The sequence below is a fragment of the Maniola jurtina genome, chromosome 17 (assembly GCF_905333055.1).
Source record: "Maniola jurtina chromosome 17, ilManJurt1.1, whole genome shotgun sequence".
NCBI lineage: Eukaryota > Metazoa > Arthropoda > Insecta > Lepidoptera > Nymphalidae > Maniola > Maniola jurtina.
Window position 1 is genome coordinate 5867765 of NC_060045.1, and position 27843 is coordinate 5895607.

The window sequence follows — 27843 nt, forward strand, 5'->3', positions numbered from 1 at the left end:
TGAGGCGGCGGGACGCCCCGCACACCCGCGCTATCCCGCAACGGGTTGGTGCGGGGCGTCCCGACCCCGATTGCCATCTCTACCTGTCGCGTACTATACCTACGCAGATAAAATATGTTTGGTTCTTTTCTTTACGTCCTTAATTTAAATGTGTAGTTAGAGCTACCAATCTGTGGATGTAACGTTATCTCGAAATGACCTATTATGCTGCTAGACGGCGATAAACTCGCGGGGGTCAGTATTTCGCAGCCATTTTGAACAGTGGCATCTCCGACTCCGTTGATTCCACTAGCCTCCGCGCTCCTTTGCTTGCGTTTTTTGTTCTCTGATTTCAACAGTTTAAGGTTCATGGTGCTGTATCACGCATTAAATTCGTCCTCTCCCAGCGGTCTCCACTCGGGCCCGGCAAAAGGCTTCGTTAACTTCGAAGCCTCTTACTACGTCACACCAAGAGACCTATTCGCTAAAGTGTGTAAAGGTAAGCAATTTGAGCCCTATTGAAGAATCACACTAATATTATAAAGGCGAAAGTTTGTATGTGTGTGTGTGTGTGTGTGTGTGTATGTTTGTTACTCCTTCACGCAAAAACTACTGGATGGATTTGGCTGAAATTCAGACTGGAGATAGATAATATCCTGGATTAGCACATAGGCTACTTTTTATCCCGGAAAACCAAAGAGTTCCCACGGGATTTCGAAAAACCTAAATCCACGCGGACGAAGTCGCGGGCGTCAGCTAGTAACTAATAAATTACTATGAACTATGAAACATATAACGAATACATACCTACCAGTGCTATGTAAGTAATTCAAAATCATCATATTTATCTTACCACGATTATAATTTTAAATTATTCATTGATATCTCGACGCGTTGCATGAGTCGTGCTCAACTTTCAAGCAAGTGGGTCGAAATATCGATGCTTAGTTAAAAATCATCATATTAATCGTGGTATATACTTACCTACTTCTCGGTTAACTATTTACATTATAATTTATGTCGTTAAACCAAGAAATACGCCTAAAATCATTATTTAAAATACCTACTACTATATCTGGATAGCTACCTATGTATAATATGATTATTAGATAGATCTTCCTCTATATTTGTATATGCATAAATACATATAGAAGATTTTCTTCTATATTATTTGTGTACCTAGATATTATCTCTATGTACTATAGGTATTACTCATGTGCTTCTAGCTAGACTGAGGCTGAACTGTTAGCTATTTGGAGAAACTAATACTTAATTTTATGTAACTTAAAATTTAAAAAACCCCCGACACTAAAACCTCTTTAAGAAAACTAGAAAAGAGCTGATAACTTTCAAACGGCTGAACCGATTTTCTTCGATTATAGCTAAGAATACTCTCGATCACTTACCTTTCAAACAAAAAAAAAACTAAATTAAAATCGGTTCATTCGTTTAGGAGCTACGATGCCACAGACAGATACACAGATACACACGTCAAACATAGTACCTATCATATAACCTACCATATAACCTCTTTTTGGGTCGCGGGTTAAAAGTTAAAAAGATGAATAAATAAATATCCTATAAGATGAATTAAATATGGCACCTACTAGTTTTTCAGGGCTCTTTAAACCTAGATACTTACCTAATTGAAATATCCTTATATCTACAGTTGATATAAGTACCTAGGTACTCCTAGTAGGTATTGGTTGATTAATTACTGTTGGTACACTACCTACTAGTACTAAACTTATATTAGGTATGCGTTAGATATCGAGCACTGACCTTAGGATAGTTATGTACCTATTTTGATAAAACTTGGAGACGTCGCGGCATATACTTAGGTAAATTAATAATTAGTTACATGCTTTTGATATAATATTGTTCATTTAAACAATTTAACAAACTTAACTCGCACGATTTTCTTGAAAAGTTGTTTTAACACAATAACATGAATAATGATTGGCATTTGATTACTTACGGGTAGGTATCGGGGTAGGTACCTTGTTACCTACCGAGCTGTGTTAATACCTGTTTGTAAACGATGATAACCACAATAGAGAAGATTCATCATTGGCCTAGCCGAGACTCGAACCTGGGATTTTTTTAAGGAAATCGTTAAAAGTTAAACTGTAACACATTTCAGCTTGTCGAGAAAACATGGCTTCTATCCCACCCTCCGCTTTTTCCGCTGGTCGCATTCGGGAGACGCAACGTGACATGAAGGTTTCAAATATCAAGAAAGGAGCAGAGCCGACTCAGTACTTCCGTACTAAACGTAAGATTGACCATTTTTAAGTCGTTTTGGGAGTAAAATCTCATAGTGCGACACGGGCAGGACACTGGCTTTGAAATTGGGTCTTGCTGATAATTCATCAGGGGGCACGGCAGTGCCCCCGCCAAGACGAGCCAAACGGCGGCCGGGGCGCTACGTACCTTTTTCTCGAAGTGTTTCGCCGTATTTTCGACCCGTCATAACTTCGGTCTGGATGACGCTAGAAAGCTGAAATTTTCAGTATAAGGTGTCCTCAGCAAATTTACCAAATATACTAAGTATCAAATATCTAGCTTTTATGGTTACAGATATATTGATACCTAAAATACGCCGTTTTCGTCCCTCACTGATGATCATCACTATTCATAGTCTGTAATTCTAGGGTACTTCCCGAAGTCCTAGAAAGCTGAAATTTGGTATGTAGACTAGAAATTGCATACAAACTACAGGAAAATTAAGAAATTGGAATTTCCCCCCCTCTACGCCTCTTATGAGAAAAGCAAATCTGTAAATTCTGTCGCTAGAATGCTGATATTTTCAGGATAAGATGTCCTTGGCAGATTGATTAAACGCATTGAGTATCAATTGTCTAGCTTTTATAGTTTCAGATTTATTGACAGTCAAAACTTCTAGTCTGTAATTCTAGGGTACTTCCCGAAGTCCTAGAAGGCTGAAATTTAGTATGTAGACTAGAAATTGCATACAAACTACAGGAAAATTGAGAAATTGGAATTTCCCCCCCTCTACGCCTCTTATGAGAAAAGCAAATCTGTAAATTCTGTCGCTAGAATGCTGATATTTTCAGGATAAGATGTCCTTGGCAGATTGATTAAACGCATTGAGTATCAATTGTCTAGCTTTTATAGTTTCAGATTTATTGACAGTCAAAACTTCTAGTCTGTAATTCTAGGGTACTTCCCGAAGTCCTAGAAAGCTGAAATTTGGTATGTAGACTAGAAATTGCATACAAACTACAGAAAAATTGAGAAATTGGAATTTCCCCCCTTCTACGCCTCTTATGAGAAAAGCAAATCTGTAAATTCTGTCGCTGTGGCCAAGCCGTCATTTTTTTTCCCAAGATGTAGGGTTTGTAGAATCAGAGCTTGTAAGTAGAGTGATTTGTTATTTATTGTTATAAATGTGATACAGTCAAGAACATTTAAGAGCTATATTACTTTGGACTTGGGATAGGTCCCATGGCCAGCACAAATCTAAGCTCAGCTAGGGGCTTGGCTCTACTAGAGATCTCATAACTTTTTAACAGTGAAAACATTATGAACTTGTGAGTCTTGGCTAACTTTTTACATGAAATGTTTTTGGTGGGTCCTAAATTCAATAGGTCTATAAATAGGTACTTTTATTTTTTTATTCAGATACCTACAAGTTAACCTTTGACTGCCTCACCTGTTGGTAAGTGATGATGCAGTCTAAGATGGAAGCGGGCTAACCTGGTAGGGGTATGGCAGTTTTAAACCCATACTCCTTTGGTTTCTACACGGCATCGCACCAGAACGCTAAATCGCTTGGCGGCACGGCTTTGTCGGTAGGGTGGTAACTAGCCACGGCCGAAGCCCCACCAGACCAATCCAGAAATTTAGAAATTATAAAATTCCAAACTCCTGCCGGAAATCTAACCCGGGACTTCCCACTTATAAGACCACATCGCTAACCACTCCGCCAGAGGCCGTCAAACTACTACCACAATACTATACACACAGTTCAGTGTTTTCGCATAGAGATATTCTAGGCTGGAGGAGGTCTGTTGAAAACTATTGCCTGGGGCTTGGGTGATCCTTTCTTTTCAACAGCTGGGTTTTTAGCAGCTACTTCCATCGAAACTTCACTCGGGCGTCTGAGCGGGAACCATTTCATGGCTGCTGTGGCTGTTGCTGTTTACTTTATATAAAGCAGTTAGAGATGCTCAGGCGATAGCTACTAGCCAAGTCCAGCCATGCACGTGGCTAGATTTAGAATTAAAAATCTTTATTAGGTTTTGCTATTGAAACTGAACAGGCGAAAAGTTTAATCGACTTCAGTCTTCTTAGATGTCGTAAACTAAAATAATAAAATATTTTTACCTTTACCTCAGAACACATAGTAGTACAGACTCTATTCACGGAAAGAAGTAAGTAAGTAGGTAATGAGTAATCCCATACAAATGACAGCCAAAATTTTCAGTGTGCGTTAACCATTTAGGTACAGTACAGTCACCAACCAATCACAAAAATAATGTTATGGAATTTAATTTCGAATGTTTTTGAAAACATTTTCGAATTGAATTTCGAAAGTTTTTTGTGAACATGTTTGTACTTTGTGATTGGTGTTGAAGTCATTGGTGGTGCGCGACAGGTTGAGATGCCAACCGGGGTGGGGATGTCCCGCACTAACCCGCTGCGGGTGCGCGGGTGTGCCCCGCCTCATACCATTATTGTCATCTCAACCTGTCTCGTACCACTCGTCAATGAGACGTACAATTTGACGTTAGAATTTGGAACATCTTACTGATTGTGAACTCCTGTGCATGTTACAGTTATGGAGCTGTCGCCTCTCAAATACAATAGCAAGTTGATGAATAGCATCTGGGGCTTCTACAACCGTTACTCGCCGCACAACGTCAAAAAGGTCAACGACGCTTTTACTTTCAATGAGGAATTGCAGCAGTAAGTACCTATACATACCTCCAGTTTCGACCACATCATTGGAGCAGATGTACTTAGGTACCTACTTAGTTTCCGGATTCGAGTTTCGACTGAATTGGAGTGGGATATTACATATTTTAAATAAGCCTAGGTCTGATCCGGTTTGAAGCTTTAGCCTTGACGAGTTACTAAGGCATAGCCGTAATGCCAAGCGAATCGGCCTACATAAGAATATCGCGTTAAAACTGATTACGGTGTGATTTATTTAGCCCTTTCAAGCTCCAGGTTCAGTAGATATGATAGCTGTTTGTATTATGATAGACCGTGCCAAGTTCGAGGCATGTGCGACGCACATACGATCAACGGATTGCAGTTCTATATGAAGAATGGTAACGCAGACGAGGAGGCTCAGAAGACTAGGACACGGCACGGTCTCATGTGACCTCATACAAAATTGCCTGTGTCTCGGACGTAGCACGGCTCGGGCCCGGCACGGTCTAACATGAATAATCCTTTCTTCTCTATGGGCTGGTTTCCGCAGTTAGACGTTTTCGTTTGTTGTGCGTGCTTTGCCCCTCCCCGCCGAAGCGTACACTCCAGCCACCGAAGCTCGCTCCAGAAGTCGATTAGACCAATAAACAATTAATCAATAATCCATCTCAATGATAGCCTAGTGGTTAACACGTCGGCCTATTAGTCCGAGGTTCGATCCTGCGCACGCACCTCTTACTTTTCGGAGCTACGCACTTACGTGCATTTTAAATAAAAAGACTTGCTTTCCCCACTGTGAAACACCTTCACTAAGGAAAACATCGTGAGGAAACCTACATACATGAATTCTCCAATAGTTTTTTTTGTTAAACGTATATAAAGTCCATCAATCCACACTTGGCCAGCGTGATAGAATGTGGCCAAGGTACCTTTGGTTTGCAAATAAGTAAGCTCGAATCCCAGATGATCACCGTTAATAACTAAGTACTATAAAATACTAGAATAACCTAGTAATAGTGATTACCCAGCTACTATAAACTCTACAATTTGCAGTAGGTAGGTCTGTGTACCTAGTTACCTAACGGTAGAACGACCTCTGTTATAAGGCCGTGTACAAGTACGCTAGACGACTCGAAGTATTGAATTGCAGTAGGTAAACGGGAACGCCAATAAGAATATACCGTAATGCTCAGCTATGTCAAGGATAGAACTGTAACTAAGCTAAACGACGCAACCCAAAGTGATAGGGTGCCGCGGATCTTTACTCGTGTGTAGCTAACGACTCTCGCTAACGACACCGCCTTGAAATACACAAACACAATCACATAGGTCACTTGAAGATATTTCCATATTCTCCAGTCTTGCGCTGCCTGTGCTCAACAGCTCCCTGCGTCTCGTTTAATGTCGTCTTTCCTCCTAATGGGGGTCTTCCAACGTAGCGAGATCGCAATTCTACCTTCGAACCTTGGAACCCCAACCTCTATCGGTTTTGAGGGTTCCGCACCTCAGGAAGAACAGAACTTATAGGATCACTTTGTTGTCTGTCTGTATGTCGTGTCTGTCAAGAAAAGCTATAGGCTACTTCCCGTTGACCTAGAATTATGAAATTTGGTAGATCTTTAGCACAAGTAAAGGAAAAGACCCGAAAACCGTGAATTGGTGGTTACGTCACGAAAAAAAATGTGTTCATCAACAAATACACAATTAGTATTTTCAATTTTCAAAATGAGATACCAAGTGGGGTAGTTAATTATGAAAGGGCTTTACATGTCCATTCTAAAACAGATTGTTATGCATAATAGTTTTCCGATTTATCGTGCAAAATATCTGAAAAAACACCCGAGTACGGAACCCTCGGTGCGCGAGTCGGACTCGCACTTGTCCGGTTTTTTTTTTATTCTATGTGCCCTGCCCATGCCACTTCAGGTTCACAACCCGTTTAGCTTTGTCGGTTACTCTGGTTCTCGTCATTTCTGGTTTGATTACGTAGAGAAACTCCAAGCACAGTTATTTCCATCGCCCGCTGTGACTGAGCTTTCTTACGAGGTCCATAGTTAGCAGCCACCATTTTTACTAATAGATATGTATTTTTAAACTAAGTATTTTTTTAATTTCAGATCTGCTGGCAATTCCTCAAATAAAAATGAACCCATGATCACTTTGCCTGCCACCAAGCTCGACAATGTTTGGGCCATCAATGTGTCACAATCACACTAAATGCAGCTTTTATGGCACATAATATTATCGGCCTGTGCAGACGAGGGACTATATTGTCTCCGAAGGACAAAAGTGTTATAAGAAAATCGAATAATGCACGCGAATAAGCGAAGCACCACGACCGCAACAAAAAAGTTGGACTTCTGTCCTCCGCGGGGAATATTTCCTGTTCTGCGCGGGCGATAAATGGAAGAATGCAAGTTTTTGTTATCAATTAGAAGATCACTATCATATCTTCTATAAAATAAGCATATTTTTAGTATAGCGAAATAAGTTTAAATTGAAAAGCATGTTGATACTTCTGTAATCCATAAAACATAACTTTATATAATATTATTATATTTTAATATATAATCCACATGCTATCATGATGTAATAAAATATACTTAATGAATAAAATATAAATAACAAATTGTGAATTTTATTTCATCCCTAGAACAAAGTATGTTGGACAAATAAAATTAACCATTTATAATACTTTGCTTAGCTACCATTGCAATTTGGAAGGTAAGATGTTGCCCGTGACATTCTATTCAACCTGTAGTTGTTTGAAATATTATCTTAAAGCATCAATAGCTCAATGTTTAAAGAGCAGACTGAAATATGAAATGTTGGGTCCAACTTCTAACCCTATCCAATCCTAGTACAAACTTTTCACTTAGTTGGAGGAGGAAGGGGGAATATTGCTCATATTTATGAGTAATATTCTTTTAAAAAAATGGAATAGATAGAATTTTATTAAATAAAACAAAGTTATGACTAGGATAAGGAACTAATGATTATTATTATTCATTTATTACACCTTAGTTTTTACATACCCAAAATATGTAGTTACAGAGTATAATAAATTTATTCACATGTATCATAAAACTAATCAATTTTTATAGAAAAGCTAGCACCGCAGGAGCAACCAAGATCTGCGTTTGGATTCTGTACAACTCTGAAAGCAGACCGGATCAATTCTGTGTGGTAGTCTATTGTTGAACCTTTAATGTATTCTAAAGAAGTTTCATCAACCACCACACGCACGCCATCTTTCTCGAATATTCTGTAACATTTTATTATTATGTTATAGCTTTATGAAAACAAAAATTGTTAATACACAGCAAAGAAACACATACAGCCAGCATTAAAGGCCGATTCACACCAAGCACGTACACGAAACACATGCGTAGTGACGCGCGTGAATCCGTAGACATAGATGCACGCATTACGTCTACGCGAACGTTCACTCCACGCAAGCGAAATGCCATGTCTCATACAATTCCATACATTACAACGCAATGGTACGCGCTACGTCTACGCTTACGCAACGCTTACGCAGCCTGTGTGAACGAGCTCTAAAAGGCGTCCTTGTCAGCTGACTGCAAAATTGCAATTTAATTGCAGTTGATACAACTGCATCACATTAGGCCGACCAACTTTGCAGTCTGTGTGCAGTTTACACTGAATGCTCATACTATACTCTATCCACGTAAAGAAGTTAGTATACGGCTCTCTATGTTACATAATTTCATACAAATAACAGAGACGAAAGGAGTCACAAACATGTTTTCGAAAACCAGTGGAAAAAACATACTTAAAAAAATAGACCCAAAAAAACCTAATTTATGTTGGTCTACCTCTACACCTTAAACAACCTCATCAGCAGTATGTAACTGTCCAGCAATTTCTATTACAGTCCTTTGGAAATTGCTGGTATGCGACCAGTAAAGAACCGATTACAGTCCTCTGTAATGAAATCCTTTCTACAGTAAAGTAAAAAATTCTGAGTTAAATGGGAGAAAAAACTTATAGTTTGGAGTAATAATAAGGTGAACATTATTATGGATCTTTGAGGGAATACATTCTTATACATACTATTATAGTCATTGGTTAAATAAAATTACTTTAGTATTAACAGCAGTTGGTCGGTTTTGAAAAGCTGCATCAATCATTATTACAATCTCAATCGTTGTGATTGGATGAATTAATGTTGTTCTTGTTGAAACCATGCATTGTAGCAAATAGTGAGACAATATCGGCCAATCAGGAGTGATTGCCTTTATCACAGGTCATGCTGTAGCTGTCACAGTACCACGGTAGGGCCCCTGGTCACTGAAAGGACCTACTGCTGTAGCTTAACATTTGAATGGTCAGTTAAAATGCAATGTTGGAACAAGAATTATTATTAACTAATCGCTGACTAACTACAGAGCACTAGTTTCCTCTCTGGCCATAGTCACCATCGTGACCAAGTATGCATTGGCAGAGTAGAGAGAGCTAGAATATCTTCAACCATTCACACAATTGAGGCTGTAGTAATATGACAATCACAACTTTCTTATTATGGGTGCATGTATGTAGTATGTACTCACTTATCATCATCCGCTAATTTATCATCTAAATCGAATTTGTACTGGAATCCTGAGCAGCCGCCACTCTCCACACATAGTCTTAAAAAAACGTTACCCTCGCATAGCTGTTTCAACTTTTGTACACAAGTATCACTCAAGACAACTGCATCACTAGCCGAGGTCTCCGCCTTCTGAGATGAAAGATATTTACAATAATTATAGCCTACTCTAACTGACCTCCACGATCTGAGAAACATTTTTATTAACTTTCTCTAATTATTAATAGAAATAACATATTTGATTCGTTTTGACGAAAAAATTAAAAAAATCGAAAATCGACGAAAATCACGAACGACGAAGAATAAAAAAATCAAAGAATGAATCAGTGTTACCAGTTACGATTGTAGTTTTACCAATTTTACCTATTAATTATTTATTAAATCATTGTTTTACGATGGATTTTACCTTGGTTTTTCTTCTTATCAAAAAGCCATACCTAGTGATTGTATTTTCCTTGGTTAATTAATATCCTCCGTGGTTTATTATCCTTGTTCACCATTGATACAACAAAACATAATTACCTATACAGACCGACAAGGCTCTCTTGGCACTTGACTCTTGAGTGACATTGCTGCTGTCACATGCTGCTAGCATTTGCTAGCAGCAAAATTTTCTTATGTTATGAGAATATCTTAAAAACGTCAATGTTCAACATTGACGTTTCGAATCAACAATCGAGTAAGTTTCATCCTCAGACTAAGTATATATAAATCATCGATGTAGGTAATCTATGATCGAAGTTTTTATCTAATTTTAACTAAAAGAGAAATCAAGATAGGCCACAAGGGATTGGTTTGCAACCAATCATGTTTACCTGCTCAAATAATATACTTACCTAGTGCTAAATATAGCTATAAGATGTAGACACATTTATGTTGTATTAGATAAAAGAATATATCGCGAAGTTATGTATATGGAATGACTCTGATATTTAAAAAAAAAGATATTTTGATTTTTTTACTTAGCAACACCACATACAATGAGGATGACACTTCACAAAATGGCGGCGTTAGTTCCGATTTTGGCCACGCGCCAAGAGCGCCTTGTCGGACTGTAGATTATCCTATCGCTGGTGTCTCAAAACAAATACCTACCTGACTTCACCCCGCTTATTTCCTCTTTCAATTTCGTTTTTAATAACCCCAAAAAAAATCGAAATACCCTTTCTATGTTTCTATTACACTGATCGCGAGCAATTTACTCTTATCAATTGAGGAGTTCTGTTCTCCATCTCTGAAGATATTTATCAGATCTTCCCCAAATTAAAATGGGACCACCTCAAAAGTATGACCTACCAAACAAAAAAAGAATTATGAAAATCGGTTCAAATTTGGCGGAGTAATCGCGTAACAAACATACAAGTAAAAAAAACATGCCGTCGAATTGAGAACCTACTCCATAAAGTGGGTTAAAAATGAGCTGCTGAAAATGGAAAAATAATTCATTAATTATTTTTCATTCATTTAATTACTAACTACACAAAGTTAGCAATTTTTAAACCTTATCCCAAATCTTAAGACCTCTCCCACTTCTCCTGACCTCCTACGTCCTACATCGTCCCCCGGCGTTATTAGTCGTCGTTATATTTAGTCGCCGGCAATGTAATAACCCTATAAAAAATAGGGTTCATTCCATCTCCTGCCCATGCTAGCCGGTCCTGATGTTTGATTTTACCACAATATCCGCAACATAAAAACCCTTTATCTTTTATTACACATTTTTTCGCCCTAAAGTAGGGCGAAATCCCTGAGACTGAATTTTTTGACTTTTCTAGTACTACCAGATTTTTATGGAAAACGATTTTGACGGGATTTTCACAGACAAGTAGAGGATTGGCCAGGGAGTAACAAAGGCTACTTTTTTAACCGACTTTCAAAAAGGGGGTTGTGCTTTTCTACCTATGTACACCGAAATCTCCGAGATTTCAGAACCGATTTGCGTAGTTTTTTTTTAATCGATAGAGGAACTTTGTGATATTGTTTCATTTAAAAATTGGATTCCAACTCCTCAATCCTGATGCTGCAGGGGACCTCACCATCAAAATTGATGGGATTTAGAAACTTTCGGTTATAAATTGATTGATATTGAAGATATCTTTACCAAGCAAAGACTTGTCGTTGACCTCGAGATCCCAACTCCTCAATCCTGATGCTGCAAAGAATTGCATTCCTAAATCCTGGTAATCCCACGGGATTTTTAAAAGATCATCCGATTAAATGTTTTACGACAGAAACATCTTGCATCCCGGGGACGGGCTATTACGGATAGGCTACACCTACTTTTGTCCTGGAAAATCAAAAGTTCCCACGGGATTTTTAAAAACCTAATCTATAATACTTGATGATTAAACGAACTTACCTGAAGTGAAGTTCTATCCCAATTATACGAGTTGCTTCGTCCGAAGAGATTAGGTATACATTGTAGTAATACGTCAAAGTATTGCCTTTCTACCACTTGTTTGAAAGCAGAAAATCTGCACTTCTATTTTTTGTATTTTTTGTTGGTACCACTGGAGCGTTCCCATCTCATTTAGTTGAAAGCCTGCCTGGAACATTAATATTTCACTTATCAGGGGTCCTAGGGCTGGGAGGGACCTAATCTCTTCGGACGAAGCAACTCGTATAATTGGGATAGAACTTCACTTCAGGTAAGTTCGTTTAATCATCAATTATACCTCATTGCTTCGTCCTTTGAGATTAGGTATACATTGTAGATTTTGAAAGATAGTGAAATATTAAAACACTTCTAGGTTTAATAATATTGTATTTATATTATCAATTTTGACAAGCAAAATAAAGCCAAAAATAAATAAAAGATATTATCATAATTACGGTTACTTCATCCGTATTTAAGTAGATACTTAGTGATTTTTATAATCACTGTATTATAAGTAAAAATAAAATACTTTTAAAGCTGCTGATTCAAATTTATTTTACTTAAAATAAATTTTAATCAGCTGCTCAGTGTTCCAGATTGATTTATGAATAATAAATAATAATAAATAATAGGAGTGATAGAGCAATCTGATTAGATTGATCACATTGAATACCTCTACGATAAACTCTGGCACACAGCATAGAGTTGCCCACGCTAAGGCCGCTGTATTTCGTATTAGGTATATCAATATTGATACCTTTACTGTGAGCTGCGGAGGTAGCTGCATGCCTGACGGAATAAGCGAAAAAAAAAATATAGAAGTATTATATTTTTATCCACTGACTGATACTGTTCGTAGATACCGATTTATGCGGACTCTTAAATCTTACTATTGTAATGGGGCATTTTTTTTTTTTTTTTTTTTTTCGTAGGGGTTACATTCTATCGATGTATTCTAACAATGTTTCTGCTGGATAAAGTTATCTTCGGTGAATGTTTATTAGAAAGGAACATTTAGGCAAGGTTGAGCTGAATCTGGGTATGACGATCTTGTTAGGTCATGTATTTCGACTGATGTTTGTTAAATTAATATTATTATTAACAATTACACTACGTATCTAAATTAATTTTCAAAATATGGTTTGCACCTTATGTGTAATTATACCAGCATGAGTAATGTGACGTTAATCAAATATTCTAAATTCAAATTGTTATTTGGATTCCAATTAACAAAAATTCTAAAACTATGGACAGATCTCATGGTATAACAACATCAAATCTTGAGAGTGGAGGACGATGAAAAAACAGACGTTACTCTCGAACCTAGGATCAACGATAGAGCTGAGCCATGGCTGTGTTTTATGAACCCATCAAGCTTATAGCCTGACCGGCTAATTCAGATAGACATTTTCATCGGAGTTGACGCTTCATAATATACAATATACCTTTATTTCAGGACACAGAGTTCGTTCTGTCGTGTGCACCTATTTTTTTTTTTTTTTTTTTACAAAAAACTAACCCAACACCATCTTGCGAAGTTGATCATAATATATACAAAGATGACGGTGCTACGCTCCTCTCTACCTAGTAGTACCGTCTTGATAACTTCCATGCAACCAACATAATATGCAATCAACAGGGTGGCTGAAACAGATAATGCATTATCATTATGTCTAAATTGAATTTAGAACCGAACAGAGAAGGCTCTGAAATGGTGGAAACCAGGGTTTTTTTTTTCTTTTTGCCAAAACCAACATGTGGTTGCCCTAAGGCTGGTACTATTTATTTAAATACATGTTCTTCTAGTTCCCGTTTCCCTTGATAAGATCTTCGTGACTCCGCATTTCGTTGTTTTTTAAACTAATGTATGAAGCGAACACAAATCTCCTGTGAGCTTCACAGCATAATTATAGATTTTGATATTCTCGTAAGAAGTGGACATCTAACTCCATCTATATAGTTAAATAGGAAAGAGAGCACTTTATTGTCTTACGCAATAAAATGCCCTTTTTTTTTTTTTATAGATTCCATTTTCTGAAAACCTGAAAGTCCAAAAAAAAAAACAGTCAGTAATTTTAGCTACTTCATATGTTTGACAGATTCAAAACTAAACTCAGAATCCACTGGCCATCGGTGGTCTTCTCACAACGTGTCGCCCCTACCCTATATCGTTAGCATCCGAAAAAAAATAATAATTCTAGACAGTCTATTTTGTCAAATAGGATTGACTGTCACTTCGATAGATTTTTACCATTATGTAAATAATCCTGCAAAGACTGTGCTGAATGCTGATGTGTCAATGCTGAGCTATCTTAGTGATTTGCATTACACAACAAGATATTTAAAACATCTTTCTGTCCGTTTTTGTAGGTGTACCGTATCTACTTACTAAATCGCGGGTAAGTCGCAGTAAGTCATTAACAACGAGTTTTGTATGTAAATTTAGCTCTTGATTGATTAAATATCATTTTTCTTCAGACGGGTCAACGTATTTTTTTTTTTTTTTTTTTAATCAGGTAATTGCAATATTTGCGCACAGTAGGTACTCGGGCTGTACAGCTCTTTTTTACATTGATGATAAATCTTAAGAACTCTAAAGTATTTATTGTTTGTAAAATAATTTTAGATAACCCTGATAACTTTTAAAAATCAACTATATCTTGTAAATATATGTTATGTATATACCTAGTTGACAAGTAACCCAAAAATCTGAGTAAATACATAAATCACCGGCTTTAGTACTCGTAGTTTTGTAAAGACGAGAAGCGGAAAGTATATTCAGACCAAAATAGTAAACCATTAAATTGGAATAATTCTCGTTCATTTTAAATCGTAGATACTTTCTATAGATAGGTAGTAAAATCTTTTATAACTCCTAAGAAATAAATCTAACGTGGCCATCCAACTATTCATTGATGTAGCTGTAATTGACCTTAATGTTGTTATGTAAGCACCCACTTTAAGAATTTTTCGTTTAAGAATTTTAGACTTATTATAAGTCTGTTATTTCCATTGGATTTATAATAAAAAATGAAAAGAAGGAAACGATCCTTCACACGAATCACATTGTGATAAGTATAACTTCACTAAACATAAAGTCTATGATATTATATTCAGATGATAGGAGACATGCTGGGTCGTGAGATTAAGATACTGGTTTTAGAAATGGAATCCCGTATCCTCTTACCCACAATAGTATGACTGGGTCATAAATTAATTGCCATTAGTCCTAAAAGTAGAATGAACGTTCCTGCGGAACGTACCGGGTGCAGCGACGAGGGTCCCCGGTGACACTGCCAGAGCCAGCGGCGCGGCGACTGTCACAGCTGCCGTGAGCGCGGTGACTTCGTGGGTTCGTACTTCGTATATAATCGTTGCTCCCGCTTGTTGTATTGCCGGGAGCGGATGCTCCTGGTTTAAAGTCTGGATAGGAGCCGGTGTCGGCTTCTGCGTTGCAGGAGGTTTTCTTGCGGGTGGGATTATTCATATCTTGGCACCGGATCATAATATTACAAGCCCGAATGTATCGGCTAGCTTCACGCTGTATAAGACACAGTCTATTTCTGTATGAGCTGATCTTTAATATTTTTCTTTATTAAAAAAGAATATGAAGTTTTTTCTTGTCATAGATTCGTTGTGCTGGGTATCGCACATCAGTCTGGCTGGATCTTTAATAATAATTAATTTACGGACTGATCACTTTATTCTAAAGAGAAAAAATGAGTGAGAGCTTCCTCATGAGCATATCCGATAAAGCGAAGCGAAGACTAGTTTTTTCTTGACGATGGCTTAATTTTATGGTTGACGTGCTTGGCTGCGTTTCGACAACAATCATTGGCACTAACTCAGGTTCGAGTTGTAATCCGTCTGTACAATGGTATTTTAAACCATCTACCCTTAACTTTTCTATCAGTAGCGAAAGGGTACATCCTTATTAGAAGACCGCAACATAAATGTATAAACTATATGAAGGTATGAAGAAGGTATTTAATATGTGTAAATCTCAAATGATCTCATTTTTACTCGATAATAGCACTTGATATCTCATGATTCATGTAGACACATTTCATTCACAAATAATAATCAAAGTAAAGGTAATAATATTCCTTTTTAAATGTATTCCATCACGATAATATTTTCAAAGCTTTCGGAATTCCAAATGATGTGAAGGTAACATCCCCATGAGATGTACACAACACCGATTGGAAATTGATATCATTCCATTAGTCTGATACGGAAATAGTCCTAATAACTATTCACAATATCATTAGTAATAGGTAATGTTTTACTGTAAATACCTTCATGGTCTGGGCTTCCAAATGACGTGAAGGTTACATCCCCATGAGATGTACACAGCACTATTGGAAAGTGATGTCATATCATCACCAGTGTGATACGGAAATATCAGCATTTCACTGTTAAATACCTTCATGTTCCGGGATTCCAATTAACGTGAAGGTCACATCCCCACAAGATGTACACAACACAATAGGAAAGTGATGTCATATTCTCAGTGTGATACGGAAATAGTCCTTGCAACTATTCACAATATCCTAAGAAATAAATAACATTTCACTGTAAACACCTTCATGTTCCGGGATTCTAATTGATGTGAAGGTCACATCCCCACAAGATGTACACAACACAATAGGAAAGTAATGTCGTATTTTATTAGTGTGATATGGAAATAATCCTAGCAAATTTTCACAATATCCTTAGAAGTAGGCAACATTTCACTGTAAATACCTTTTTATTTCGGGATTCCAAGTGACGTATCATATATATCATATCACTAGTTTGATTCGTAAACAGTCCCAGAAGCTATTCATAATATGTTTAGAATTAGGTAACACGTCTTCACTGAAATACCTTATGGTCCGGAATTCCAAATCACGTGAAAGTAACATCGCCATGTTGTCATATGTCAAGGTAACATCGCAATGCACAAAACATTAATTGCATAGTGATATCATATCACCAGACACTATTATAATAAAACCTTATAACATAAAAATATGTAACAAATAAATAAATAAATAAATCACTATCGTTTTGGTGACTACGCTTTTGTAACGTTTTTTTAAAACTTGAATAACGTGGTGATCGGCGAGGCACTAAAACGCGAATGAGATGGGAACGCTCCAGTGGTACCAACAAAAAATACAAAAAATAGAAGTGCAGATTTTCTGCTTTCAAACAAGTGGTAGAAAGGCAATACTTTGACGTATTACTACAATGTATACCTAATCTCAAAGGACGAAGCAATGAGGTATAATTATAATAAAACTGTAACCGAACGATTTTTGTACATTGAATATATTTTGTCTGTGCCCGCATCACGCGAAAACTACTAAACGGATTTAAATGAAATTTGATACAGTGATTGCTGATACTTTGGGTTAACATATAGGGTAGTTTTATCCTGAAAATAATTAAGGATTCTTCGAGATACAGGATCAACGTTTTTATCGATTTTACTCCATAACTCCGTCAAATCTGAGCCGATTTTTACAATTCTTATTTTTAATAAAAGTTGTACTGTCCGGTCAGTACCATATACCTAAGTTTGGTGAAGATTTGATGAACAATTTCGGAAATAGAGGATGGAACTCCTCAACGGATAACAGCATTTATCGATCTTACCCCAAAACTCCACCAAATTTTAACCGATTTTCACAATTGTTTTTCTTTATAGAGGTTGTACTGTCATATTGGTACCATGTAAGTTTGGTGAAGATTTGATGAATAGTTTTGGAAATAGAGGACAGAACTCCTCAACGGGTAACAGCAAATCGATCGCAATCAGTATAATATTTTAGTAAAAAGTAGAGACTTAACCGTAATATCATACTAAAAGTGTGTTTGTTTGTTTGTTTGTCCTTTCTTTACGCCCTGACTAAGCAACCAAACAACTTAATTTTTAACATAAAGACAGTTGAAAGGACACAAAGTGGCATAGGCTACTTTTTATCCCGGAAAATCAAAGAGTTCTCACGGGATTTTTAAAAACTTAAATCCACGCGGACGAAGTCGCGGGCATCAGCTAGTTGTAAATATATTGAGAGGCTACTGTAAGGATAGGATACCTATTTCCTTAAATTTCTCTCGAAGGGAATCACGTGGTTTTAGTTATAAATTGCGTGTATTGCCCTTTTTTGTAATACAAAAATTCTCCTAATATGTGCAGCTTTACCCCATATTACATCCCATCTGTCACGGATACCACTCTCCACGGGGGAGCACAGTGGTTATGTCGTCTCTTACTGACTAAAAACTTCACCAAGTTCCATCCCACCGCTGACGACGGAGCACAAGGTACCGTCAACACCTCGTTACTCCGCCAGCGGACGTTCGCCGCAGCTGACCCACCACTGGGACACTACGTGCCCCCAAACATCGTTAGAGGCATGCCGGAACGACAGCACGCCAACCAACCCGAGGACCACACTGTAACGACGGAGCGCCTCGTCTCCATCATCTACAGGCCCTCCCGAAGAGGGCATTCCCTCTCCACGTTCCCCATCCTCAACATCTCTCTCGCCTGTCACCAAACTGGTGGGGCAGTCAGTGATTAGATCTCATCACCAAGTACCTACCAACCACCCAAGACAGCAACACCCTCCGCTCCTGGGGCTATGCCCACATGGATGCGTCTACTGCGTCTTGTGCTCGGGATACTCAGAGAGACGCGCGGACAACACCCCCTTCCTGCAAAGTCAATTAGTCATGGTTTAACAATATCCCATGAAGCAAAACTGTTAACCAAATTACAACACTGCTGTTACCCGCAGGACGCAACACTCAGGCACACGAGTAACCAAACCTAACCTAACTTTAGATTTTGGCACTCTTCTTCTTCCTTGGAGATTTTACGATCACATCGAGTGTTGTTCAGAATGATATCTGAGTCCGCAGGTGGGCACTAAGGTTCTATTGGGTAATATTTGACCAAATCCTGGTTTTTAGAACTCTGCGACGAAAGGGTAAGGGTCTGTCCGTGTGTCATAGGTCTCTAACTTGTGGACGAAATGAGTTACAAACCTTTACAAACCTGAAATTTTGGTATTTGGTGTAAAACGTTAACCCGAAACCAAATATTGAAAAAGATATTCAAAACAATTATTTTTCAGGGGGGCTCTCATACATGAAAAAGTAGTCGGAGAAACAAAATTCTTCGTTCGCCACATCCAGAATTTCTACTCTGCGAGGTAGTCAACGCCACAACGGATTATTTTAATTATTATATTTAATTTAATTAGGTAGGTAATTAATCACACTAATATTATACCTAAAGGAGAAAGTTTGCATGTGTGTGTTTGTGTGTGTATGTTTGTTACTCCTTCACGCAAAAACTACTGGACGGATTGGGCTGTTTAGAATCGAGATAGATTATACCCTGGATTAGCACATAGGCTACTTTTTATCCCGGAAAATCAAAGAGTTCCCACGGGAATTTAAAAAAATCTACATCCACGCGAACGAAGTCGCGGGCATCAGCTAGTTCACACTATTTTTGAAAAAGCATACTTGGAACCGGAATGTGTAGGTCTTGGTGTAGGTAAAGGACATCGCCACCAATGCTGCTTTTAAAGAATGGACCGTGAAAAGTTCCTCATTAATAGTCTCCTCCTTTTTTAGAAGTCGTTTAAAAATTGGCCCTTTAATGAGTGAACTATATTATTATGTATGAGGAAATTGGAAATATCATACCACAGAGACGGGAGTATTTTCAGATTGACAACACCAAGTGTCTAGCGTCGCGTGTTAGAATGAAGTAGCGATATAGTCAATTGAAAGAGACGCGCTAATTTAGGGAGAACTGGCCTGCGGACCACAAAAACCACCCGCTCACTATAGTTTTTTTTTCTAAATATTTAACTATTAAAACGTAGGTAGTTAAAAGTAACTATGTTTGTATGCTATAATTATTATTTAATAAATAAACGTGATTAACTAAATACCTAAACAGTCTTATATTGTGCATCGCCTTACCATTTTTAAGTTTTTAAAAATTCCGTGGGAACTTTTTGATTTTCCGGGATAAAAAGTAGTCTATGTCACTCGCTAGGTTTTAAACTATATCCATGCAAAAAATCACGCCAAGTACTGCTCTTTCCCAAAAGGGACCAGCAGCATCCTGGCACACTGGGAGGTTACCTGGCTGGCACTCCAAACATTTCAATCCTAACTTATAACATTTTTTTTTATATTACACCTACCTAAACATAAAATAAATAATAAACACAAACACGGATAGGTTTTCTGTTTTCAATTGATTAGTTATTAGGCCTTAAAAATTGGAATTTCAGGGAAATTTGACTTCTGCTGCGTAGGCACCCTACTCCACTTTGCGCGGCAGCGGTCAGAAGGCGGAGCTTATCGGCAAACTCGCGTCGAGGCTGGCTTCACTGTCAATTCGAGAGCTGCGAAGAGTACGCTCGCGTCTATTACGTAGTGTGTTTATAGTGAAGTGTATATTGTGAAGATTTTCGAATGTCGTGAGGTGAAAGATAGTGTTGTTTTTATCATCAAGTGCAACTTGTGTTATCATCACGATGTCTTTAGTGTACTAGAAAGTGATTTAATCAAAATGTGTACAGCACCGTGGTGTGCAAAATTGATTTTTGCCACGTAGTGACGCGAACGGGTAATGATTCCTAATGTGGAGGTCGAAGCAAGATGGTTAGAGAGACTCGGCACCTGTGGGTTGGAAACTTACCCGATAACATACGAGAAGATCGAATAAGGGAGCATTTTAAACGGTAAGTACGCCAAATTAATAACATGGTACCTATTTTAATATTCAGCTTTTACTCTTATTATGTATGTAAAGCAATGATATGCACATAATTATGTATTTAAAAAAATAAGTTCCCTATGTATTGTATTCATATTTTATTTTTATTTACTTATTTATTTATTCGTATTTATAAGTATTGTTATTAAAGTTCATTGACCAGAGGTCAGAGGTGCTAGTTTAGTAGTAGAGGGTATACTACACCTATATTTCGCCAATTGTAATAGCTGTTTATTTTTTTAATATTCTATAAAGAATGAATCTTACATGGAATGTACTTACTTATTGCCATCGATGTATATTGCATAATGTTAATGGTCGGACCTATACATAACTATTCTACTGCAACCTATTTAACAATTTTAATCATCGAAGGATACACATATCTATTGTACCCAGCAGGGTAAACCATCCAGTAGTCAACCTTTTAGCGCAAATTGAAACTTTGCTTACCTAATGCTGCTATACTTTAACATGTTTATTATTTATGTATAAATAAATTTTCCAATGAAATCAACAAAATCGCAACAATTCTGTTTTATCACAGCAAAAACACAATTATAATAATCAAGTAGGTAGATACTTCTCTCCAGTAGTCAGCCTTATCTTACTCAATAGTCAGCCCCAAACTTAATTAGGTACTTCTGGACTCGATAATATAAAGCAGATGGTACTTAAACATTTCTAATTTGAAGGAAGTACCTATTCCTCGAGTAATCTACAGGTGAACACAATCTCCACGCGGATGAAGTCGCAGGAATATCCCAGTACATTATATATACAGTGGTGGTCATATAATTAAGAACGATTTGTAGTTCCAGTCTTTCCTTATCAATATCATGTTTTATGTAGATTTGTGTTCCTTTTTCGAAGTAGTTAGTATGTTTTGACTTAGCCACATAAATCGGCAAACTGGATTACGAATAGGAGATATGAAATCGCAAATATTTTTTAATAAATCTCATTTACTTCCAATAGTAACGAATTCAAACACAGATGTAGCTGGACAAATAATTAAGAACGAATATTAAACTGGTTTGAGAATTATTAAAGATGAAACTTAAGTTAAATAAATAACATAAACATGAACAAATAATCCTTTTAAACTAAAATTGATAGTTAGTGGCATGTCCAAAGTTTTAAATTACTGCCTTTCAGCGACGAGGCGTTAACTCTATCAATTTTTGACATTTTTTAAGAGAAATAGAGCTTCATTATTCCAACTAAACATCGTAATGCTCTTAAAATTGCTACACTGTCGTTTGATTACACTTTTCTTGGCTTCACACTAAAGATTTTCAATTGAATTTAGATCTGGACGTAGCTGGCTAGTCTAAGACAGAAGCTGACTGTGTTATGCAGATTTTCTCAATGGTGTAGGCTTCGAAATTCGGATCATTGTCGTTCTGGAATGTCTAAATAGCTGAAAGCACTTCATCAGCATACTGCAACATTGTTTCTTCCAGTATGATTTTGTATTGGAATTGATCCATGCTTAGGTATCAGTCTAAGAAGTTCAACTCTATGCCCAAAAAAGCACCCCCAAATTTTCGTGTTTTCTTCGTCATGCTTTAATGTCAGTTTTGTGTACTTGGAGTCAAATGCTTTATGCGGAGGTCGTCTTACGTATCATTTTCCATCTGAATACACTGTTTATTTTTGTTTCACCAGAAAAAATAACATTTTTCCACTGTCTGACAGTCCAGGTTTTCATACGTCTTTGCAAATGTAAGACGGGCTTACCTATGACAACGTTTCAACCTGGGTACCTTCCTTGTTTTCCTTCCATACAACTTCTGTTCTACCAACGCCTTTGAATAATGCGTGACGAGATCGCTGAAGGGTTGTTTTCACCAAAATATTTTTTCTTAGCTCGCTAGATAGTGGAGTAAATAAAGCCGTAAAATAGCCAATCTTAGGAAATCCTCAGAAACAGCTCCGATTTTGATGTTTTTTTTTTAAATTCTTGTTTTTTATACATTATTTAAAATCAGAAACGTTTTGAAGCGGGGAAATAATTTTTAGTATTTTTTTATCCATATGTGCGATATTTATCCACGAAGTCCAGAAAAACGCTACCTTCTCTTTGAGAAGTTGTAGAGGAGGTCAAATGCTACAAATGACTTCTAAACACTTATGGGCGAAAACCGCCCGTTTTTGAGTTATTGATCGTTTTCAGAAAAATACGTATTTGTTTCTTTTAAAATTTATTAAAAAAAAAGTGAGGCATATTTCCGACTTTTTATTTAATTTCTAAGTACTAGACATCTCAATTAATAATTGTGAATACTAAAATAAAAATAATCTTTGTAGATTCCCCGGTTAGGGATCCAAGACTGTACCAGTTTGATAATTTCTATTGGGTTACTTTGCCAAAAATGCTATTTTTTTTTAAGTTACAGAAATTTTTGTGGCTTGCAAATTATTTGCAAAGCTTTTACAGATTCTCAGCTATCTAATGATGTACAAAACATTAAAATAAGTTGAATATTAGCTAATAAAACGATAAAACAATAGCACAGGGAAGAAATTTCTTAACGCTTAAATTTTAAACAAATCGTTTTATCTTTGTTTAGAGGTAGTCTCTACTTAGAAAGAGGTAACAGTTTACTGTGAATATGTGATCTGGTTAAGTCTGATCATAAAATTGGCCACGGGATAGCTCAATTGATCGATAGGAACGATTTATTTAAGATTTAAGCGTTAAGAAATTTCGCCCTTGTGCTATTGTTTTATCATTTTTTTTGTTAATTTTCAACTTATTTTAAAGTTTTGTACATCATTAGATAGCTAGAATGTGTAAAAGCTTTGCAAGTAATTTGCAGGTCAAAAATTTCTGTAACTTTAAAAAAAAATAGTATTTTTAGCAAAGTAACCCAATAGAAATTATGAAACTGGTACAGTCTTGGATCCCTAACCGGGGAACCTACAAAGATTATTTTTCTTTTAGTATTCACAATTATTAATTGAGTTGTCTAGTACTTAGAAATTAAATAAAAAGTCGGCAATATGCCTTACTTTTTTTTTAAAGAATCAAATACGTATTTTTCTGAAAACGATCAATAACTCAAAAACGGGCGGTTTTCGCCCATAAGTGTTTAGAGGTCATTTGTAGCATTTGACCTCCTCTACAACTTCTCAAAGAGAAAGTAGCGTTTATCTGGACTTCGTGTATAAATATTGCACATATGGATAAAAAATACTAAAAATTATTTCCCCGCTTCAAAACGTTTCTGATTTTAAATAATGTATAAAAAACAAGAATTTAAAAAAAAAATCATCAAAATCGGAGCTGTTTCTGAGGACTTCCGACGAAAATGCTTCGTTTACTCCACTAAGATCCTTTGAGAAGATTTTGGAACGATATTCATATCATCTCAAAGCTTTCTCAATTTAAGTACGCGCGGAATATTTGACGTCGTTTCATACGTGTTAAAATGCTTCATAGAATTGATTATTTAGCTACACGTGTAATGTACCTAGGTATGAAGTCGAGCGAGCATATTAAAACAAAATTAGAAATCCAAGAGTGAAGCTCGCCCGACTTCATACCTAGGTTCATTACACGTGTAGCTAAATAAAAGTTATTTTTTACTTTTTAGTGTTTGTGGTTTTTGAAGTCGGTTTTATTTTTCTTTTGAAAATTTTTTATTTCACAATTTTTAGTGGCCCATTGTACTATAATATGCTATGCCCAGTTAAAACCCTACTGTTTACTAAGCTATTACACTGATCGCGAGCAATTTGCTCCTATCTATTGAGGAGTTCTGTTCTCCATCTCCGAAGATATTCATCAGATCTTCACCAAATTTATATGGGACCATCTGCACAGTATACCCTTTCAAACAAAAAAAAAATTTTCCAAATCGGTCCAGGGGTCTTTGAGTAATCGGGGAACATACATAAAAAATAAAGAAAAAATAAAAAAAAGATTCCGACGAATTGAGAACCTCCTCCTTTTTTGGAAGTCGGTTAAAAACCATTGTTTTCGAGCATTGAAAATAATCAGCTATCTTTTTATGCGACTAATTCTTCTCCCAATGTTTTATTATGACTTCACTTGTAGATTTATCACAAGTTTTACTTGTACCCATTATTATTTTTATAAAATAATCAAGTTTAGTACTTTTACAGCATTAAATGGCGCCAATAATTATACGAAAAGGGACTTAACCACTGAGGTTCTCTATTTAAACTTGAATAAAAAAATGAACAGTTCAGCGTTCTTAATTATGTGACCAGCCAGTCAGTAGTAGCACAAGATTCAGATCTAATATAATAATGGTATCTGTTAATTAATTAAATAATAATGTGTATAAATGAATACACTAATAATATGAAAAAGTTTTGTGATACCAAGAGATATGAAAAATAATACATGCATTGAGTTATACTAGTTTATTAAAAAAATTCATTAAATAATCGTTCTTAATTATATGACCGCAACTGTATATATATATATATATATATATATATATATAATCCATTCAAAATCAAAATAACCCTATTAAGCTACGTAAAATACGTTTTTACGACTGGATTGTTTTGGCATTAGCAACAGTGCAGTGATTTCAATAACAACTTTGTGCTTTATCATTCAGTTTTTTTTTTCGTTTTATTCTGTCCCTTGACTTCTTTATGTCCGTTTTCACTCCAAAACCTCGACTAGCTTTTCTTAACTTCATTTCCCTTCTAATTATCTCCCTCGCTCTTAATTGATGTTTTATGTACAAATAAATGGACCTTATTGATTTGTTGGACCACTAAAACTAGGCAATTGATTACTTTGCTATGAGAGAACAACACAAACTTGGTCCTAATTAAAGCCATTAAGGTCAATTTTTTTTTCTAACAATAAATACAGCTAACTACTGGGTGGATGCATAAATCTAGTAGTCAACCACTTGTAAAATGGACTTTAAGTGTTCTATATGTAGTTAAGTTCAATGGTATTTTGGTCAATTTGGTAAAGTAAGTTCTAGTATATATATACATATACATATTATAATATAGTTGCATAAGTAATACAATTTCAATGAATAATAAAAAATACAATACAGAAACCTTACATTGTATTTCTTGCAAAAAAATAGCAAACGGCACCCGCTAATTAGACATTTCGCTGGTGGCACGCAAATGAACGAGCATATCTTAGCACATTTGGAGTTGTGAGTATTAACAGCAATTAATAATCATATGACAATGATTCGATAAAAAATTGATGTGTCTCAGTGTAAACTAGAAACGGTAAGTAAATAATGTCTGTAACGGCCTACCGGAGATGGGCTGACTACAAGGTGGGTTACCCTACCTACCGCTACGAACGAACGCTAAAGCAAAATATACTTAGTAAATACTTAGAAGGATACCTTACCTATTGTAAATAATATTATCATCATGGTCACTCTGTGGATGTCCACTATTAATGAGCGCCACCACACTCGGTCCTCAGTCTTGCTCCTCCAGCCACTTTCCGCCATCCACGTTATGGTGTGTCAAATGTCCATTCCATCGTGCTGTAGGGCACCCCCACACTACGCTTTTATGTTTAAGTGTTAGTACTTCGAAGGGCTATGTCGGTGACCTTAATTCCCCTGCGGATCTCTTCAATTCATTTTTGTGACAGGGGCTATCTCAAAAACTGAACTAGTTAGGAATATGAAATTTCGGTATATTATGTACCATATACCTACTGTGTTGAAACAACAAATACTGAAATAACGATTCCTAAACTTTTTATAAAATAGTTTGTGAGCTTTGACAAAAACAAAGGAATTTTTTTTTTTTTTCTTCTCTCGTCTGGCTTTACACTGATTAGCCAATGTCAAGTGTGTTGTTATTTACAAGTTAGAAAAACTATATGTATAAGTATGGACTTCGTCTGTGCTGGCGCCCGCCGACATACACGCGGCGCCCCTCTAGAGCGCTTCTCAGTCAGTTCCTCGGTCAGTTCCACCACCAATAAACACCAGCGGGACACAAAAACCGGCCACTTCTAACAAAAAAACACTCCAGAAAGTCACAACACGCGCGCCAACAAACGCCACCACAGACAAAGTCCAAACAAAGGAATATTTATTGGGTTTTTCTTTCACGGTTTATTGCAATGTTCTGTGGTTCTAGCTCGAAAAAAAAAAAAAATTCATACTCCAAAATATTATGATGTTTATAATTATTTACGGAATCCTAAAAGAGCGAGATCTGACTCTCCAGTCAATATCAATATTTTTTCGGTTCAGAACAAAATTTGAGTAAAATGATTACCATTTACGACCCTTCTTTTAAAGCAATATTTTATTAATCACAATCATAATTAAATGAACTTATACTAAGATAAGATCCTCCCTACAAATAGTTGATTTAAAAATTCAAAATATTTTTATTCAATTATACTTTTGAATCGTCAAATGCATCTATCACTGGGCTCGGAATGCCTTTCCTACCGAAAAAAACCAGTTTTGATTTTAATTGTAAAAGTGATTTTAATGATTGTTTATATTTTTATATATTATGGTCAGACCGATTTTGAATCGGATTTTATTCTGGACATAGACTTCAGTTTACAATATTCTGATACTTTTCTGACAAGTTCACCTCTTTGAGAATGAATTATTGGTTATTTTATTTTTACACAACGGAACAGGCAACTGAAGTTATATTTTTCAATACATTACAATAATTATTTTGATTTATGCCACGGTTCAGTTTGGCATTATAAAATGCTCTGACTTCTCAAACAAAACCGACACCGAGTCGTACGTAACTCCTAACGAGTTTAGTTATGACTTAGTTTATGTTCGGAAACTTGCAATTCAATATGGCATAAAGCAACTCCAGCCATCATAATTATGACCGCAACACGTACCTGCACGTTGAAAGTCAGTGATTAATTGATAAGATTAGATCATCCAGTCCTAATAGCCTAGAGCCAACGCGTGCCAGACCTTCGTAATTTTATAAAAGCTGAAAGTTTCTCTGCGTGTTGTCCCCCAGCACGGGAAGGAACGATCAGCGTCGATGTTTATATCATTGTGACAACAGATAAATAGAGGTTCAAAAACTCTTACGTCAAAGTATAAAATAAAGCCAGATGAGAAAAAAAAAAGTATAAAGTCATTTTTTTTTTGTTTTCTTCGACGCGTTTAAAGTTTAAGGGTAAATAAAGTAAGTTTCATA

At 36.4% G+C, this 27843-nt stretch overlaps 3 protein-coding genes across 11 annotated transcripts in view; 2 read left to right on the top strand and 1 right to left on the bottom strand.

Annotated features, from left to right (window-relative positions):
• Window positions 1–232: 232 nt before the first annotated feature.
• LOC123873681 lies at window positions 233–10280 on the top strand. Of its 2 annotated transcripts, XR_006797732.1 has the most exons (5): window positions 233–478; window positions 2123–2254; window positions 4782–4911; window positions 6999–7170; window positions 10269–10280. XR_006797732.1 is itself a non-coding variant. In XM_045918661.1 (4 exons), exons 1-4 carry the CDS (start codon window positions 349–351, stop codon window positions 7096–7098), a joined length of 492 nt encoding a protein of 163 aa, XP_045774617.1. In that variant the 5' UTR covers window positions 233–348; the 3' UTR covers window positions 7099–7824. The 2 variants fall into 2 exon arrangements, 1 of the variants encoding a protein (XP_045774617.1); XM_045918661.1 differs by lacking the exon at window positions 10269–10280 and having other exon boundaries at window positions 6999–7824.
• On the bottom strand, window positions 7855–9810 carry LOC123873682 (iron-sulfur cluster assembly 2 homolog, mitochondrial). Its single transcript, XM_045918662.1, has 2 exons — window positions 9456–9810; window positions 7855–8146 (listed from the first exon to the last, which is right to left on the bottom strand). The coding sequence occupies exons 1-2, from the start codon at window positions 9689–9691 to the stop codon at window positions 7969–7971; spliced, it is 414 nt and encodes a 137-aa protein (XP_045774618.1). The 5' UTR covers window positions 9692–9810; the 3' UTR covers window positions 7855–7968.
• A 9984-nt stretch (window positions 10281–20264) lies between the features above and the next one.
• LOC123874028 (protein split ends) overlaps window positions 20265–27843 on the top strand; it is a 98358-nt gene continuing 90779 nt past the window's right edge. For all 8 annotated transcript variants that reach the window (XM_045919178.1, XM_045919183.1, XM_045919179.1 and 5 more), the window contains exon 1: window positions 20265–20632. In XM_045919178.1, coding sequence (XP_045775134.1) covers window positions 20550–20632 — 83 coding nt within the window. In that variant the 5' untranslated portion in view covers window positions 20265–20549. The remainder of the gene's footprint in view (window positions 20633–27843) is intronic.